Below are 21458 nucleotides of genomic sequence, written 5' to 3' on the forward strand. Positions count from 1 at the left end.
GTTGCTGGATATTGGCAGGAACTGGCACACGCTGTCGTGTACGTCGATCCACAGCATCCCAAACATGCTCCAATGGGTGACATGTCGGTGAGTATGCTGGTACGTGCCCACTAGGGGTGTGGGAAAAAATCGATTCGAATTCGAATCGCGATTCTCACGTTGTGCGATTCAGAATCGATTCTCATTTTAAAAAATCTATTTTTTTTTAAAAATTATTATTTATTAAATTGTTTTTTTTTTGTTTTTTTTAAATTAATCAATCCAACAAAACAATACACAGCAATACCATAACAATGCAATCCAATTCCAAAACCAAACCCGACCCAGCAACACTCAGAACTGCAATAAACAGAGCAATAGAGAGGAGACACAAACACGACACAGAACAAACCAAAAGTAGTGAAACAAAAATGAATATTAATCAACAACAGTATCAATATTAGTTACAATTTCAACATAGCAGTGATTAAAAATCCCTCATTGACATTATCATTAGACATTTATAAAAAAAAAAGAAAAAAAAAGAACAAAAGTGTCACAGTGGCTTACATTTGCATCGCATCTCATAAGCTTGGCAACACACTGTGTCCAATATTTTCACAATGATATAATAAGTCATATTTTGGTTCATTTAAAATAATGTTTTTTTTTATTTTTATTAATGTTTGTAATGATAATATCAATGAGGGATTTTTAATCACTGCTATGTTGAAATTGTTACTAATATTGATACTGTTGTTAGTAATATTTTTTTCAGTTTGTGTGTCCTCAATTGCTCTCAATTGCTCTGTTTATTGCTATTCTGAATGTTGCTGGGTCGGGTTTGGTTTTTGGATATATTATGGTATTGTTGTGTATTGTTTTCATTAAAAAAAGAAATACAATTAAAAAAAATTAATACAAAATGTAAAAAAATCGTTTTTGAATCGAGAATCGTGTTGAATTGAAAAAAAAAAATCGATTTTGAATCGAATCGTGACCCCAAGAATCGATTTTGAATCGAATCGTTGGGACACCCAAAGATTCACAGCCCTTGTGCCCACTCAATTCGGTTACGACGACGACGGACTGCAGTCAGGTCAAGAACCCGATGAGGACGACGAGCATGAAGACGAGCTTCCTTGAGTCGGTTTCTCACAGTTTCTACTGAAATATTTTGGGTTATGCAAACCAATTGTTGCAGCAGCTGTCCGGGTGGCTGGTCTCAATCATGATCATGGAGGTGCACCTGCTGGATGTAGAGGTCTTAAGCTGGTGTGGTTACACGTGGTCTGCGGTTGTGAGTGCCGGTTGGATGTACTGCCAAATTCTCTGAAACACCTTTGGAGACGGCTTATGGTTGAGAAATGAACATCCAATTCACGGGCAACAGCTCTGGTGGACATTCCTGCAGTCAGCATGCCGACTGCACGCTCCCTCAAAACTCGCGACATCTGTGGCATTGTGCTGTGTGTGATAAAACTGCACATTTTCAGAGTGACCTTTTATTGTGAGCAGCCTAAGGCACACCTGTGCAATAATCAGCATCTTGATATACCACACCTGTGAGGTGGGATGGATTATCTTGGCAAAGAAGAAATGCTCACTAACACAGATTTAGACAGATTTGTGAACAATATTTGAGAGGAATAGGTATTTTGTGTACATAGTAAACGTTTTACATCTTTGAGTTCAACTCATGAAAAATGGGAGCAAAAACCAAAGTGTTGCGTTTGTATTTTGTTCAGTGTAATAAACACATATACGTCCGTGGCTGTCAACACTGGTTTACAGCCCGTCACTTAAATAGGTTTGTGTGCAATATAAACACGAATAACAATTCCCTTTGTTCCAAAATGCACACCCATCTAACATGCTAATAGACTGTATTGATATATATTACATGATATGTTAAAGGTCTCCGAATGATCATGAATACCATACATTGTAATTTCACTTTAGGATTTATTATTTTATTACTAATATTTTAAATGTTATTATAGAGACACGTGGTAGAAAATGGATGGATCGACGTAATCATAGTATTATCAATTACCTGTCCTTGGTATCATTACAGTGGATGTTAGGTGTGGATCCATCAATGGCGTTTGTTTACATTTTGACGGCGGTGAGCTACGGTGTGTAGTGAAGCATGTTTAGCTATTCCTTGTCCTGCAGGGATGATACTTGTAAGAAACTTACTTTATTTGTCGCCATGGAGGCGAGGATTAGTGATTGAAGTAGCTAAAACACTGCCGAATGGGGCTGGACTTTAGCCGCTAGCGAGCTAGCCATGTCTTAAAGCACCTCTTCCGGTGGGCGTTCCAGTGTTATAATTTCACCTTTATCGTTAGTTTTGAAGTCGGAATGCGTCCGTTCTCCCTTTCCTGTCTACACACTGAGTCTGCTTGTAAGTACTCTGTGATTGTTCGCTGCCGAACATGCTCCTCTGCTTGTAAACCAGCAATGACACGACGTGACTTCGACAGGGGCGCGGGGGGATTGGGGGACCGGATTCCTTAGTATCACGGTACTATACTAACCCTAGTCTGAACACTGCGGACCAGCAAAGTATCTCTGTTTTATTTTTGGTCCGGACCAAAGTACAGAATCTCAAATTCGAACGCAGCCTCAGTGTGCTTTTGATCTTGGGGGAAACCTGTGAGTTGTAGAGAAGTGTGTTGCTTAAAAGGAGATTTATTTCCCTCCCCGTATTCACGCCGCGGCACCAACACGTCCCATACGCGTCTTCGTTACGCTCTCTCCTTTTCGCCAACCTTCTCGCAATCTCTCATCCGCCGCCCTCGTCCTCGCCCGCCCATCTGTATGCCGCGTTAGGTGGGTGCAGAGAGGGAGATAGCAGAAGCGGCGGCGATGTGAAAAATGGTGGTTGTTAACCATCTGACAGTTGCTGTCTCCCCAGAGCTGCAGCCTTTCCAAACAGCTCTAATGGGAAACATGCACACGGAGCGGCGAATGGACTTGTTTAAAATGTGTTCTATGGCGCCGCCGAGGAAGACGCATTGGAAATGAGCTCATTTTGGACATCTTTGAGAGAGCGAGCAGGAAAGTGGGGATTTTTTTTTTTTGTGTCGGGTGGATGTTTCACTACTGCCCTGGAAAGAGATTGGAACGTCCTGTCTGTTCAAGGATGCTGCATAAAACATTTATTAACCTAAAGGTAATATTTTAACGTTTGAAAAGGACATACACATGTAAAAATACACTAAACATTTGTCATAGTATTACCTTCCTGGCCCACATATACTGTAAGACAGATTTTTTTTTATTTTCATAAAAACGTCTGAAAAGAGGGTTTCTATTTATACGTACAAGCCAGTCTAGGAACTATCCATCCATTTTCTACCGCTTGTCCCTTTGGGGGTCGCGGAGGGTGCTGGAGCCTATCTCAGCTGCATCCGGGCGGAAGGCGGGGTATACCCTGGGACAAGTCGCCACCTCATCACAGGGCCAACACAGATAGACAAACAACATTACTCAGTGGCCTAGTGGTTAGAGTGACCGCTCTGAGATCGGTAGGTTGTGAGTTCAAACCCCGGCCGAGTCATACCAAATACTATAAACATGGGACCCATTACCTCCCTGCTCTGCACTCAGCATCAAGGGTTGGAATTGGGGGTTAAATCACCAAAATGATTCCCGAGCGCGGCCACCGCTGCTGCTCACTGCTCCCCTCACCTCCCAGGAGGTTAACAAGGGGATGGGTCAAATGCAGAGGACACATTTCACCACACCAAGTGTGTGTGTGACAATCATTGGTACTTTAACTTAACTTAACATTCACACTCACATTCACACACTAGGGCCAATTTGAATGACTGCAGGGCCACAACATTAGGTACACCTGCAAACTGCAGCACGGATTTCATATTTCATTCATTCACAACTCCTCCAACACAAACATTATTGTTTTTGCACTTTTTGGCTTCTTATTAAATAACTTTTTTAAATAGATTCAATCTTGCACGTGGAAAGTTGAAGTGTGGGCTTTAGTTGATACAACACTCCCGTCAGGGGGTGCATTCTACGGCGGGGGTGCATTAATCCAGCACAACAGCGGCGCATGTACTTCATTTATAAGTAAAGGTAAGATCATAATAACGTTTTTTTTATTAAATGTGCTTTTTTGTGTGCTACAGTTTGTATGTGTAAAGTTAAAGTTAAGTTAAAGTACCAATGATTGTCACACACACACTAGGTGTAATGAAATTTGTCCTCTGCATTTGACCCATCCCCTTGATCACCCCCTGGGAGGTGAGGGGAGCAGTGGGCAGCAGCGGCGCCACGCCCGGGAATAATTTTTGGTGATTTAACCCCCAATTCCAACCCTTGATGCTGAGTGCCAGGCAGGGAAGAATGCTGGTATGAGCTTTTAAACAGAACCCGTTAACTGCTGCCAATCAAATGGTGAATAAGATACTCTTTAGGGTTCATATGTTTGTAAATCTGACTGTGATGAAGTCAGTGCCTCACCAGCCATGAACCTCACCGCACGTCACTGGTTTTTGGAGGTGGGAGGAAGCCGGAGAACCCGGAAGGAACCCACGCAGTCACGGGGAGAACATGCAAACTCCACACAGAAAGTATAAATGTGTAAAAGTTTTTTGCTTCGGTCATGAAATGATGATAATCGTGTTCCAGGGCATACATACATTATTTATTTAACGCTTAAGTCTCTAGAGTCTACATCAACTTCAGATCTATACGTCAATTTTAAGTTTGCTTCTTCTTTTTAATGTTGTTTTATTGTTTGTTTTCTGCCCTTCTTGTCAAATAAAACTAGTTTTTTTTTTATGGCAAACACACAAAATATGCAAAATCTTCCACACATTTTTTTTTTTCAAAGTGGAATATTTGATGTGAAGTAATCAGAGCCTTCGATAGGTCAATCGTTCTTAAAAACATTGATTTTGATTAGAGATGTCCGATAATATCGGTCTGCTGATATTATCGGTCGATAAATGCGTTAAAATGTAATATCGGAAATTATCGGTATCGTTTTTTTTATTATCAGTATCGTTTTTTTTTTTTTTAATGAAATCCACATAAAAAACACAAGATACACTTACAATTAGTGCACCAACCCAAAAAACCTCCCTCCCCCCATTTACACTCATTCACACAAAAGGGTTGTTTCTTTCTGTTATTAATATTCTGGTTCCTACATTATATATCAATATACATCAATACAGTCTGCAAGGGATACAGTCCGTAAGCACACATGATTGTGCGTGCTGCTGGTCCACTAATGATACTAACCTTTAACAGTTAATTTTACAAATTTTCATTAATTACTAGTTTCTGTGTAACTGTTTTTATATTGTTTTACTTTCTTTTTTATTCAAGAAAATGTTTTTAATTTATTTATCTTATTTTATTTGATTAATTTTTTTAAAAAGTACCTTATCTTCACCATACCTGGTTGTCCAAATTAGGCATAATAATGTGTTAATTCCACGACTGTATATATCGGTTGATATCGGTATCGGTTGATATCGGTATCGGTAATTAAAGAGTTGGACAATATCGGCATATCGGATATCGGCAAAAAGCCATTATCGGACATCCCTAATTTTGATTCAATAGTATGTTTTGAGCAATGACAGTTTTAAAGAAAAAAACAGCTTTGTTTTATTAGTCAACATTGCAACTTTTTCTAAATAACATTTAGAAATATAAAATAACATTCGACTTTTGTTATGTTTTTGTTTATTTTACTAGCATTTTTAGAATGTGCTGTGGGCCTTTAAAACATTAGCTGCAAATAGCCTCCAGGCCACACTTTTAAGATCCCTGTTATAGATAATAAAACATTTTATCTGATAAGTCTATTGATAAACAACTACTAGGTTCCTATTTCATTGATCCTGATTTTTTTTTTTTTTTTTTACATTTTGCAAAACCAAGTGTGGGTAAATAAGGTGGCCTTATATTGAGTGTTGTCTTACGTGAGGGTCAAGAGGTGGCACCATATGACTTCTCCAAAAGTGAGCCTGCCAACTTATTAGTTTGAAATTGAAAAGTTGATTTAAAGAAATACGAAAATATTTTCCTCCCCTTAAGTTTGTCCTAAAAACATATCTTTCCAAAAACAGGTCTGGAAAAAAAAAAGGGCCGTCTTATATTCAGGGCCGTCATATATTAGGTTCAAAAAGCAAATGTTGACAATATTTGGATCATTTGAAAATAAGGGTAAAAATGGGAAATGTTGGTCTTTGCAACGAAACTTGATTTTTTTTTTTTTTAACAAAAGGTGAAACAATTTACATAAAATTATGTAAATATATATATATTATATTATATATATATATATATATATATATATATATATATATATATATATATATATATATAATATAAATATATTATATATATATATATATATATACATATATATACATATATGTATATATATATATATATATATATATATATATATATATACATACATAATATACATACATATATATATATATATATACATATATACATACATACATATATACATACATATATATATATATATATATATACATATATACATATATATATATATATATATATATATATATATATATATATATATATATATATATATATATATATATACATACATACATACATACATACATACATATATATATATATATATATATATATATATATATATATATATATATATATATATATATATACATACATACATACATACATACATATATATATATATATATATATATATATATATATATATATATATATATATATATATATATATATATATATATATATAATTTTTTAGTTTTTAATTGTAAATTAATTTTTTATTCTTTTTATTTTACTTAATTTTTGTAATTGTTTTATTTAATTGAATATATATATATATATATATATATATATATATATATATATATATATATATATATATATATATATATATATATATATATATATATATATATATATATATATATATATATATATATATATATATATATATATATATATATATATATATATATATATATATATATATATATATATATATACTGTATATTGTCTCACACTCGTGTCAAATGACTTTTTCCCGAACCCAATCCATTAACTAGGGTTCCAGTATATATTTCATGGACTGACACCGATACGATTTAAACATATTTGAAAAAAAGATAGTTTTTTTTTCCATTTCCAATATGATATCGATATTGGAACCTTGAGTATTGATTAAATACGATATCAGCCTGAATCCTACATTCTTGTATTATTTTATAGTGTGGAGTGTTAAAAAAGGTTTGATCAAGTGAAATTACTCAAACAGAGAAGAATGTTAAGTATGATGAATGCTAGCCTATTTATCAGTAACCGCCTGAAATGAACTCATGCTGTCTTTAAGTTAAACTGGAGCGGTAATTTTTTTTTTTTTTTTTGACGACCTTCGTGCACAATAATATATTAAATGAAGCTCATGTTGCGGTAAGTTGAATGATGTGGTTTGTTACTGGATACTTTCTAATACGCTTCTGCCTTGGAGACTTTGTATGTGTAAGTAATGTGCTATCACTATAATTATTTGATACTTGTTTCTATTGACAAATGTGCTGTTTGATACGGAAAAATCAATCAAATACGGACACTATTATGCACTTAGCTGTTGTATAGCTGCTCACGTAGCCGGCGGTATAGCCTACCATGTTTACGTTTTATAAAGAATTCACTAAAATGCAAGAAAAGACCAAACTTTTGTGCCTATAGAAGGACATGCAGTTGTTTCTGGCTGCAGCTTTGCACAAATAAACACACTGGAGGACTGCTTGTATCGGAGATTTTACCCGCAATATAATCTGATACCTCTTTTTAGCGGCTATTGGACTAATATCTAGATAATCATGCTTACATACTGTACATTACCTTTTGTATTATATTAATTTATATTATTATGTGTTGTCTACCTTGTACTTTTTGTTTACGTCATTGCCTGAAATAAATGAATGAAAAGGAATGAAAAATATCTGATTCCAGTATCTGATTGGGAGACCCTTAATTAAAATGGTGGTTTTGTTGTCTTTGTCTTACAAACATATATCAAAAAATGTTTGGTAAAAAAGGCGACATCTCTAATTTGTTATCTTACTGCCTGGATATGGTTTTATAACAATATAAACACTCAGAGACGATGAAAGGGCACACTTGGGGTTATGGTCGGGATGGAAAAGCTGACCAATGTGATGCCTCGCCTTGCTCAAGGGCACTTACAACACTAAAAGTAAGTGCACTAGTGCAGTGTTTTTCAACCACTAGGGATACAGTCTCTTGTGCAGTGAGAGATTATCTTATTTCACCTGTTTGGGTTAAAAATATTTTTTGCAAACCAGTAATTATAGTCTGCAAATGATGTGTTGTTGTTGAGAGCTCGGTTGAGTAACCGTGTAATACTCTTCCATATCAGTAGGTGGCAGCCGGTAGCTAATTGCTTTGTAGATGTCGGAAACAGCGGGAGGCAGAGTGCAGGTAAAAAGGTACCTAATGCTTAAACCAAAAATAAACAAAAGGTGAGTGCCCCTAAAAAAAGGCAATGAAGCTTAGGGAAGGCTATGCAGAACGAAACTAAAACTGAACTGGCTACAAAGTAAACAAAAACAGAATGCTGGACGACAGCAAAAACTTACTGTGGAGCAAAGACGGCGTCCACAATGTACATCCGAACTTGACATGACAATCAACAATGTCCCCACAAAGAAGGATAGAAACAACTGAAATATTCTTGATTGCTAAAACAAAATAGATGCGGGAAATATCGCTCAAAGGAACACACAAAAGTGCTACAGGAAAATACCAAAAAAAGAGAAAAAGACACCAAAATACGAGCGCAGGACAGGAGCTAAAACACTACACACAGGAAAACAGCAAAAAACTCAAAATAAGTCATGATGTGACAGGTGGTGACAGTACACCTACTTTGAGACAAGAGCTACATTGATGCATGCTTGGTTATGGTTTAAAGTCATATCCAACAATTGCAACGACGACTTTTTACTGTCAACTGAGTTTTGTTCTTTAATGATTTCTGCTGGTGGTGTGCCTCCGGATTTTTCCAACGCAAAAAATGTGCCTCGGCTCAAAAAAGGCTGAAAACACTGCACTAGTGTCTCGTCCCAATAACCATTTTCTAAACAGAAAATGTCCCCAAAGCCAAGTCCTTCCGGGCTGAGCTTCCCATCCATCCTGAGGAGTTACGGCGGAGAAATCAAATGGTTTGCAATGTTTCAGCCTATTGACTCCACATTACGCCCCGGATGGAACCGACAATTTTCCCACAGATGCACTCGCTTCATTCCGAGCAGCTGCTCACTTTCCATTTATTTCGCTATAATGTTGACTTGACTCGCCGCTTTGGATCGCTATTCATGAGTTTGAATGAAGAAAATACATGTTGCTTCAGTAGCACAGTATATTTGCATACTACTCTGTTGCATTGATTATATGTCTTCACCTTAACTGCAGTCGCCAGCAAAGTGCTGTCACATTTCCAATACAGAAAATGAAGGGGGTTTAAAGTGTGTCGCAGCAGAAGGTGCACTCACACAAGCCAAACACACATTTTATGCTTGCTTTAAGTCAATGTAAACCAAAATTGCTAATGTGACGCTTTTTTTTTTTACCAAGCTCTATTTCCAGTCAAACGTTTGGAGACACTTTCTCATTTAATAGCGTTAGCAAGTGTCTCTAAACTTTTGACTGATACTGTAAAAAAAGATAAAATACATTTGTGAAGTGCTGACACACAGGTTAATGAAATAAATAACTGATGAAATAATGAATTACATCCTGAAATAATTACCGGTAATCAAATAATCAAATACATCATATAATAATAATTATATTATTTTTAATTTAGTTGTATTAATTTAATTGTATTATAATTAAATAGAAATAATAATAATTTTAGAATTATTAATTTAGTTGTAATAATTATTAATTTTTAATAGCAGGTGTCTCTAAACTTTTGCCTGGTACTGTAAAAAAAAGATCAAATAAATTATTGAAGTGCTGCCACACAGGTTAATGAAATAAATAAATAACCGATGAAATAATGAATGAAACCCTGAAATAATTAATCAAATACTTCATGAAATAATAATAATAATTATATCATTATTAATTTAGTTGTATTATAATTAATTAAATAATTATATACTTCATGAAATAATAAACATTTTTGTATTATTAATTTAGTTGTATTAATTACATTTTATAATGCAAGTGTATAATAGCAGGTGTCTCTAAAATGTTGCCTGGTACTGTAAAAAAAAGATCAAATAAATGATTGAAGTGCTGCCACACAGGTTAATAAAATAATACAATAACTGGTGAAGTAATTAATTACACCCTGAAATAATTATTTAAAAACTCAATACATCATGAATTAAAGCAAGTTTAATATTAATAATTTAGTTATCATTTATTTGTATTTTTTTATTATTTATTTAATAATGATTTGAATGATAAAACAATTACATAATTCAATAAAATTATGTAAAACTGTATTTATTCATTAAATAAATTAAAAACACATTTATGTATTTAATTCTCATTTTAATTAAATAATGCCACATTAAGGTAATTATTTAAAAATGTATTTATTGATCTCATTTTGTCCCATTTGACCCTCCATAGTTTTGTTGTTATAACATAATGCTGCACTGTCTGAAATATAAGACACCGCAAAATATATGACGCCCTCTTTTTTTTTTCAAGACCTCTTTTTGGAAAAGACAATTTAGAAAAAAACAACAATGTTTTCAATATCATTTTAAATTAGTATTATGTATTGTAAAAAAAACCAACTCCTGGTAACAGCAGGTGACCGGTGTGTGTGCCGGAAAAACAATTTTTGAATCACATGGGGAGAAGTCGCTGGTTTGTGTGTCGAAAAGTCTCCACCCCAAATATAGGACGACCCCTTCTTTTTAAGACCTTTTTGGAGGGGGGGAATCACAATTTCCTTACTTGATTTCTGTCTCCTGCACTCGCTCCTCGTCCAGATCCTCGATGAACTTATCTCCTTTCATCCAGTAGATGAGTGGGCTGACGTCCCCGCTGTAGCCGAAAAAGGCTCGACACGTCAGGTTGAGAGCTCCTCCTGCAAAAGAGCGGAGACCACATTTAGACACCTCTCATAACGTCACGTCATCGATACATGCTATTCCACGATGTACGTTTCTTGTTGCTTCAGACAACGTATGCACACATTTTAAACACAACATAAAAAGTCATTTAGTACAAAGCCGAACTGGAACACGGCATGTTTTGCAAATATTAGCTCATTTGGAATTTGATGCCTGCAACATGTTTCAAAAAAGCTGGCACAAGTGGCAAAAAAGACTGAGAAAGTTGAGGAATGCTCATCAAACACTTATTTGGAACATCCCACAGGTGAACAGGCTAATTGGGAACAGGCGGGTGCCATGATTGGGTATAAAAGCAGCTTCCATGAAATGCTCAGTCATTCACAAACAAGGACGGGGCGAGGGTCACCACTTTGTGAACAAATGCGTGAGCAAATTGTTTAAGAACAACATTTCTCAACCAGCTATTGCAAGGAATTTAGGGATTTCACCATCTACGGTCCGTAAAATCATCAAAGGGTTAAGAGAATCTGAAGAAATCACTGCACGTAAGCAGCAAGGCTGAAAACCAACATTGAATGCCCGTGACCTTCGATCCCTCACACCGACACCGGTGTGTAAAGGACATCACCACATGGGCTCAGGAACACTTCAGAAGACCACTGTCAGTAACTACAGTTTGTCGCTACATCTGTAAGTGCAAGTTAAAACTCTACTATGCAAAGCGAAAGCCATTTATCAACAACACCCAGAAACGCCACCGGCTCCGCTGGGCCCGAGCTCATCTAAGGTGGACTGATGCAAAGTATAAAAGTGTTCTGTGGTCTGACGAGTCCACATTTCAAATTGTTTTTCGAAACTGTGGACGTCGTGTCCTCCGGACCAAAGAGGAAAAGAACCATCATTCTAGGTGCAAAGTTCATAAGCCAGCATCTGTGATGATATGGGGGTGTATTAGTGCCCAAGGCATGGGTAACTTACACATCTGTGAAGGCACCATTAATGCTAGAAGGTACATATAGGTTTTGGAGCAACATATGTTGCCATCCAAGCAACGTTATTATGGACGCCCCTGCTTATTTCAGCAAGACAATGCCAAGCCATGTGTTACAACAGCGTGGCTTCATAGTAAAAGAGTGCGGGTACTAGACTGGCCTGCCTGTAGTCCAGACCTGTCTCCCATTGAAAATGTGTGGTGCAATATGAAGCCTAAAATACCACAACACAGACCCCGGACTGTTGAACAACTTAAGCAAGAATGGGAAAGAATTCCACCTGAAAAGCTTCCAAAATTGGTCTCCCCAGTTCCCAAACGTTAACTGAGTGTTGTTAAAAGGAAAGGCCATGTAACACAGTGGTAAAAATGCCCCTGTGCCAACTTTTTTGCAATGTGTTGCTGCCATTAAATTCTAAGTTAATGATAATTTGCAAAACAATAAAAAAAAAATGTTTCTCAGTTCGAACATTAAATATCTTGTCTTTGCAGTCTATTCAATTGAATATAAGTTGAAAAGGATTTGCAAATCATTGTATTCTGTTTTTATTAACGAATTACACAACGTGCCAACTTCACTGGTTTTGAGTTTTGTGCTCTCTTTTCACACCTCACTGTTAATTGCCAGTTTACAAGGTCTAAGTCCATCATTGGCCGAACGCAGTGTGCCTCCCAAACACCAGGGGGCGATTTCTGCTTGATCCTGCAGGAACAATAGCTAACAGGTGATGCAGAGTCCTCCCGCTCTTACGTAAGGTTTTAACATGTGCTTAAATCTGCCTTGACTCTTCTTCTCAGAGGCTGTGAGAAAACGCTGACTGCTCCTTTAGTGTCGACAATACTTTAGGAACTACTTTAATCCTCCAAGTAAATGCTGAAAAGTTATAAAAGTGTCTCTTTTATAGTGGATTGAATAAATTCTGATGGCTTGCTTGGGCCGACTAAAAACAAACTTTTGTTGTTACTTAATTTGGCAGTGAATCATCTTTAATGCATTCATAAATTAAATGTCAGTGTTGTTGTCCAAATTGTTGTATATGGGCATTACATTCTTACTGCACTACATAAATTTGATTAAGAAGACTGGTGTTCCTCTTGTGGTTCTTCTCACTCACTACAATATATCTATTAAATATGTATATCCAACAATTAGGGTAATAATACCCACTGTACTTACAGTATGTTTAAATACACCTCGTATTATCATCTACTTATCCCTGATGAACAGCGCAAACATAACGTTTACAGTCTCTTTAAATTCAATTCAGAATACAAAAATAGAAGACCTGGTGTTAAGTTATGGCTGTTTGACCGCCACAGATACATTTGGCGCTACCTATTCGCCCTTGTCATTAACACATTATAATGGGACTGTGAATGCAGCTTGTCAATACAACTCCATGCAGTAGAAAGGCATGGCAACGCTGCTTCTTAGCACACCTCTGCCAGAGAATAGGAAGACATAGCAGGAGGGGTTGGTGTTGAGAATTATTCAGAGAGTATTCGGACCCCTCTAGATTGCATTTCTCAAGCAACCAGTGACTAATTTAGTGACTTTTTCTGGTCTTTTTGGGCCTCAAACTTGTAGAGGGCCACAAAATGTGAGCCAGCAAGTTTGAGGCCCAAAAAGACCAGAAAAAGTCTTTAAGTGGTCCCCAACCACCGGGCCGCGGACCGGTACCGGGCTGCACAAGAAATTAAAAAAATAATTTATATATATATATATATATATATATATATATATATATATATATATATATATATATATATATATATATATATATATATATATATATATATTTTTTTTTTATTTTATTTTATTTTTTATTTTTATTAAATCAACAAAAAAAACACAATATATACATTATATATCAATATAATGATATATAATGCTGTGACGTATGTTTTTAAAAAAAAAAAATTATTTAAGAAAACACAAGATACACTTTCAATTAGTGCACCCCACCCCCCCCCCCCCCCACCCCCCCACCCCCCCGGTCCGTGGGACACATTTTCAAGCGTTGACCGGTTCGCAGCTACAAAAAAGTTGGGGACCACTGCTCTACATAACGTCATAGTTTTTTTGATTGATTGAGACTTTTATTAGTAGGTTGCACAGTGAAGTACATATTCCGTACAATTGACCACTAAATGGTAACACCCGAATAAGTTTTTCAACTTGTTTAAGTCGGGGTCCACTTAAATTGATTCATGATACAGATATATACTATCATATATACTATCATCATAATACAGTCATCACACAAGATAATCACATTGAATTATTTACATTATTTACAATCAGGGGTGTGGAGGGAGGGGGGGGGGGGGTGGGGGGGATATGGACATCAAGTAGTGGACATAGAGAGAGAGAGAGAGATCAGAAGGCATAAGAAAAAGAATCTGCATTTGATTGTTTACATTTGATTATTAGCAATCCGGGGAGGGTGTTAGTTTAGGGTTGTAGCTGCCTGGAGGTGAACTTTTATTGCGGTTTTGAAGGAGGATAGAGATGCCCTTTCTTTTATACCTGTTGGAAGCGCATTCCACATTGATGTGGCATAGAAAGAGAATGAGTTAAGACCTTTGTTAGTTCGGAATCTGGGTTTAACGTGGTTAGTGGAGCACCCCCTGGTGTTGTGGTTATGGCGGTCATTTACGTTAAGGAAGTAGTTTGACATGTACTTCGGTATCAGGGAGGTGTAGCGGATTTTATAGACTAGGCTCAGTGCAAGTTGTTTAACTCTGTCCTCCACCTTGAGCCAGCCCACTTTAGAGAAGTGGGTAGGAGTGAGGTGGGATCTGGGGTGGAGGTCTAGAAGTAACCTGACTAGCTTGTTCTGAGATGTTTGGAGTTTAGATTTGAGGGTTTTGGAGGTGCTAGGGTACCAGGAGGTGCATGCGTAATCGAAAAAGGGTTGAACGAGAGTTCCCGCCAGAATCCTCAAGGTGCTTTTGTTGACCAGAGAGGAAATTCTGTAGAGAAATCTCGTTCGTTGGTTAACCTTTTTGATTACCTTGGTTGCCATTTTATCACAGGAAAGGTTAGCCTCTAGAATGGAACCTAGGTAGGTGACCTCATCTTTCCTGGTGATGACACTGTCACCTACTTTTATGGTGTCTAGTGTGATTTGCGGCCTGTGCACCCTGTGAGGCTAATAGTTAAATATATTTTTACAGCACAACACACATTGGGCAACTCCCTCCAGTTAAACTGAGTTTGAGACTCATATGCAAGCACCTACAGCGGCACCTCGACTTAAGAGTGCCCCAACCTAAGAGTGTTTTGAGATAAGAGCAGTCTCTCTGCTAACTGTCATGCTTTAAGTTACGAGCAGCAATTTGAGATACAAGCACCGTTTGTTGGCGTAGCAAATTAAGGGTTTTCTCCTAGATTGCCAAGGAGCCTGTGGTGGTGGGGGCGTGGTCACTATGACATCATCACATAATTTGCTATGATGATATGATTTTCTTTAAAAAGGCTCAAAAAATGTATCCATACATTTAAAAACAAATGTGTTATTAATAAGAATTAACATATATTTTTATATCGTTTTGCAATGTACTTTGAGCATTTTTCAAGTGTTACCAGACTTAAAAAAAAATCAAAAACGACTAGCAACATATCTAGCATCTTTTTCTGGTGTTATTATAGAGCAGTGGTTCTTAACCTGGGTTCGATCGAACCCTAGGGGTTCGGTGAGTCAGCCTCAGGGGTTCGGCGGAGGTCAAAACACACCCGACTCATCGCGTAGATACAAACTTCTCCCTATCGGCGTATTAGGGATACGGCAACAGCTGACTGATTTGCAGGTGTGTAGTTTGTTGTGAGTTTATGCACTGTGTTGGTGTTGTTGTTTGAACAAGGTGATGTTCATGCACGGTTCATTTTATGCACAAGTAAAAAAAACATGGTAACACTTTAGTATGGGGAACATATTCACCATTACTTAGTTGCTTATTAACATGCAAATTAGTAACATATTGGCTCTTAACTAGTCATTATTAAGTACTTATTAATGCCTTATTCGGCATGGGCTTATTATAACCCTAACTTAGACTTAGACTCAGACAAACTTTAATGATCCACAAGGGAAATTGTTCAACACAGTAGCTAAGTTACAATGATGGAAAGTGTAAGGATGGAAAGGACAATGCAGGTATAAATAGACTAAATATAGCAATATAAAATATAACATAATATATACGAATATACAGATAATATGTGTACAGTATATTATATATACAGATATATTATATTATGTCTATAACATATATACAATATATACCAATGTGTGTTGGCCCTGCGATGAGGTGGCGACTTGTCCAGGGTGTACCCCGCCTTCCGCCCGATTGTAGCTGAGATAGGCTCCAGCGCCCCCCGCGACCCCGAAGGGAATAAGCGGTAGGAAATGGATGGATGGATACCAATGACCAACCCTCTAACCCTGACCCTAACCCTAACCAAATAACTCTAAATTAAGTGTCTATTACTTAGAATATGTTCCCCTAGTGTCCAAATAACTCTAAATTAAGTCTTTGTTACTTAGAATCTGTTCCCCATACTTAATTGTTACCAAAAACATATAACTTTGTCTTGAATTTGAAAGAAAAAAAACATTTTATTTTTCACTAAAGAAGGGTTCGGTGAATGCGCATATGAAACTGGTGGGGTTCGGTACCTCCAACAAGGTTAAGAACCACTGTTATAGACTGTACTCGTTTTTCATAGACTCTAATTATGTCCCTCGCTGTCCTCGACAAAAGAGGCGAACTGCAGCGAGCATGACATCACACTTGCTTGGCGCTGCTGCTCCAGTTGGACTTTCTCTTCTTACAAGCCGCCACTGTCCTCTTGATATTTGCACATTTTGTAGGGTATACAGTATCTAGGCTGTATTAAAGTTGCGTCCACATCACAGACATGCTGACAACGCTCCAGACAATGGCGTACGTCTTGTTTACATCCGGTATCGGCAGCGCTGTTTTCGGTGATCAAACTCGTTTTTCAGTGGGCGAAATTTTGGTGCATCACTAGTCAATAGTGCACACATAATAGGCTATATATTGTCACGGCGCAAGCGCATGCCGCTGCACATTCCTCATTGAGCTCCGCGGAGCGCTTTGGGACACGCCCACCGGCGCTCATCTCCTGCTGCAGCCGGCAGCTGCAATCAATCGCCAGCAATCAGCGCACCTGTGGCCGATCAGAAGACCTGCCTTCTTATGCCAGCGCAAACCTGCATCCTGTGCCAGAACGTAGTCATCTGTTCCCGAACAGTAAGCGACTAACCAAGCTCTATGCTTTCTCTCTCTGTGTTTCTCCCCCGTCGTGTTGATTGGTCTCGTGTCCTCCCGTGTCGTTCCTGGCAGCAACCCCTTCGTTCCCGCGTGACGAGCCGTGTGTCTCGTCTTCCCGTATTCCCTTCGTTTCCTTGGCTGCCCATTTGGATCTCGACCTCCCACCTGGACACGGACCTTCGACGCCTCGCTATAGCCCCCGACTACCTGCCTGCTCACGGACCTCTGAGCTCTGCCTTGTCTCCCCTTTGGACTTCCTCACCTCTCGCTCAACACTCCCGGTAACACTCATTAATTCCTACACATAGTCCCACACCAACCACTCTTGGATTTAGTCACACTCCATTCTCTTGTTTATTAATATTATTGTTTTGTATTTTTATATATATATATATATATATATATACATATATATATATATATATATATATATATATATATATATATATATATATATATATATATATATATATATATATATATATATATATATACATATATATATATATATATATATATATATATATATATATATATATATATATATATATATATATATATATATGTATATATGTGTATATATATATATATATATATATATATATATATATATATATATATATATATAATATCGGCCAGCCGATATTATCGGCCGATAAATGCTTTAAAACGTAATATCGGAAATTATCGGTATCGGTTTCAAAAAGTAAAATCTATGACTTTTTAAAACGGCGCTGTACGGAGTGGTACACGGACGTAGGGAGAAGTACAGAGCGCCAATAAACCTTAAAGGCACTGCCTTTGCGTGCCGGCCCAATCACATAATATCTACGGCTTTTCACACAGACAAGTGAATGCAAGCATACTTGGTCAAAAGCCATACAGGTCACACTGAGGGCGGCCGTATAAACAACTTTAACACTGTTACAAAAATGTGCCACACTGTGAGCCCACACCAAACAAGAATGACAAACACATTTCGGGAGAACATCCGCACCGTAACACAACATAAACACAACAGAACAAATACCCAGAACCCCTTGCAGCACTAACTCTTCCGGGACACTACAATATACACTCCCCCGCTACCCCCTACCCCCCTCCCCCACCTCAACCCCGCACCCCCCCCCCAACCCCAACCTCCTCATGCTCTCTCAGGGAGAGCATGTCCCAAATTCCAAGCTGCTGTTTTGAGGCATGTTAAAAAAAAATGACTTCAATAATAAATATGGCAGTGCCATGTTGGCACTATTTTTCCATAACTTCAGTTGATTTATTTTGGAAAACCTTGTTACATTGTTTAACGCATCCAGTGGAGCGTCACAACAAAATTAGACATAATAATGTGTTAATTCCACAACTGTATATATCGGTATCGGTTGATATCGGAATCGGTAATTAAGAGTTGGACAATATCGGAAATCGGCAAAAAAGCCATTAACGGACATCTCTAATTATAGTATTTTTCATATTATACTGCACGGCGTGTGTGGTGGGCGTGTTTTCAATACATTAATTTTGTTGTTTCAGTGCCTGTGCACAGTGGTGATTACGCAACACTGGCGTCCACCCATACATTGTTGCAGCGTCAGACAACCTTCGGTCTGGCACCAGAGTACCCGGCTGAGACTCTCGTGTCAAAAGCGCACACGTAAGTGCACTTAAATGACGGCGAGGAAATTGTAATGAACACACAAGGGCACTCAACAGCCTCCTAAGCCCCCCTCGGAGGCCACGCCGGGGAAGTGGGGGGGAGGCTGACGACGACGTTATTTTATTTAGAGCCACTGCCGCCGCTCATGAGGGAAGGTCAGGAGTCTGATTGATTATTTCTCCGCCCCGACAGACAAGCTTCGTACGGAGGGAGAAAAACGTGGGTAGCGATGCCATTATAAACAGATTCAGCAACATTAGGATAATGATGGGGGATTCTGTAAAGCATAATGGTCGTCTGTGAGGCTGATTAACGGCAAGGTCGCCATATTGTGCTTCCCCTCGTCCCATGATGCATTGCTGTTGTGTGGAGCCACATGTAAACAACACGCACATGGGGCGGGCGCATAACAGTCATGACAGAGTAGAGAGGTGGAAGGAGGAGAGTCCTCCAGGGACGTGACATGAGAGGAATAATGAGGCGGGCAGCACATGGGGGGTAGGGGGCGCTCTTTCACTGCGTTGGGTCACAGGCCGGTGACGTCACAGGTGCCGCTTTCACACACAATTTGATTGACACTGAAAGAGGCCTATCTCAGCTGCCTTCGGGCGAAAGGGACAAGCGGTAGAAAATGGATGCATGGATGAAAGAGGCGTTCGTTAGCCGTGCTGACAAGGTTATTGTTTCACCATTTTGGCTTTTTCAGCACAAAAAATTTCCTCACTAAGAACTAGGATTCTAACACATTTTGGGCATATGACAGGGGTGTCCAAACTTTTTCCACTGAGGGCCGCACATTGAAAAATCAAAGCTAGCAGGGGCCATTTTGATATTTTTTTTATTTTGAAAACCAATACAATATACCAGAGGTGTGGACTCGAGTCACATGACTTGGACTCGAGTCAGACTCGAGTCATGAATTTGATGACTTTAGACTCGACTTGACAAAATGTAAAGAGACTTGCAACTCGACTTAGACTTTAGCATCAATGACTTGTGACTTCACTTGGACTTGAGGCTTTTGACTTGACATGACTTGCTACTTTCCCCAAAACCCAAAGCTTAAAAAGTTATTTGCGAGCACTCCGTATCTTTCATTTTATACGTCTGTGTCTATAAGCGTGTGTGCTGCGTGTCAGCGTGTGTGCTGTCAGTACAACAGCCAATCAAATTAAATCTACGTTGTTTTCATCCCACAGCTCTCATCCAATCCAATTGCAGGACAACCACCGAACATGAGTTGTCAAACAATGCGGCAGTGAGAAACAATTATGCCAAAGTTGGTTTCGTTCGGGTATAAAAACTACGACTTGGTCAACAAAAAACGAATTGCCGTATGCAAATCACGCAGTTCGAATATTACAGACGGAGACGCAACAACTTCCAACTTCGTTCGACATTTGAAGTTGCACAAAGAAGGGTAAGTTTTGAATGTAAGATAACGTTTATTGGCTAAGTAACATGACTTTTATTTGCTATGTAGTTAAATCAGTGAGGCTGTAAACTCACTGCTAACGTTATAACCATAGACATCTTATAAGGGTACGCAGCATTGGGCGCTACTGCCTACTGGCGCAGACGAGACGCGGAGCCGCCATCTTGGAGTGGTGATCCGCTCCACTCAGTGCAATTCATTTGGCAGGAGCAATGAACTGTCAACAAATTTAATTCATCTTACCTCACTGAATACCACTGATTTTCACGCGTTTTTTTTGTCATACGTGTAGCTATGATAACGGCCACATGTTTTGGCGTTTTTATTATTCATAGTTTGCTTAACAGTAATATAATATTCTTATACGCTATAAGTGACCAGACGTCCGAGATCAAAACTGGGAATATAATCCCAGAGAAAGGGGAAAAAAACGGTCAGCTATTTTTAAGTTGAAGAAACAATATGATTAGATTATATATACATGCGTATATCGTACATAAACAATGTATGAATACATTAGATATCTATATATTTTAGGGACCTATAGACTGTAACTCTGTTGCTGCAGCAGCAGAGAGTTTATTCTGTCTTGACACTTTGTATTGATATTTTGTATTACATTCTTCCCTTAAATGATAATGTTTACAGTGATTGTTTTATATCTATTTTTTATGTATGTCGCTTTGGATAAAAGCGTCTGCCAAATACTTAAACATATATAAACACCTGAAAGTCTTTATATCAGCTAAAACCACCAATCTGTTTCACTGGATTCAGAATAAAACCAAATGCTGTCTTACCCAACAATGTTAGTATTTGAATATTGTTACTTGAAGACTTATTCCTGGTTACAATTATACTGTTAAGAAAGTATTGTCTTATACTTTGCCTAAAATGAGAATGCATCATAATCAGTGGCGGCTGGTGAATTTTGTTTTAGGTGGGGCT

The 21458-nt window shown here is 37.8% G+C and overlaps 1 protein-coding gene across 1 annotated transcript in view; it reads right to left on the reverse strand.

Annotated features, from left to right (window-relative positions):
• Window positions 1-21458, reverse strand: part of LOC133658899 (interleukin-1 receptor accessory protein-like 1-B) — a 1088311-nt gene that overhangs the window by 62593 nt on the left and 1004260 nt on the right. The window contains exon 10 of the mRNA XM_062061400.1: window positions 11008-11140. Coding sequence (XP_061917384.1) covers window positions 11008-11140 — 133 coding nt within the window. The remainder of the gene's footprint in view (window positions 1-11007; window positions 11141-21458) is intronic.

This window comes from Entelurus aequoreus, linkage group LG10, assembly GCF_033978785.1.
Source record: "Entelurus aequoreus isolate RoL-2023_Sb linkage group LG10, RoL_Eaeq_v1.1, whole genome shotgun sequence".
In the NCBI taxonomy this organism is placed as follows: domain Eukaryota; kingdom Metazoa; phylum Chordata; class Actinopteri; order Syngnathiformes; family Syngnathidae; genus Entelurus; species Entelurus aequoreus.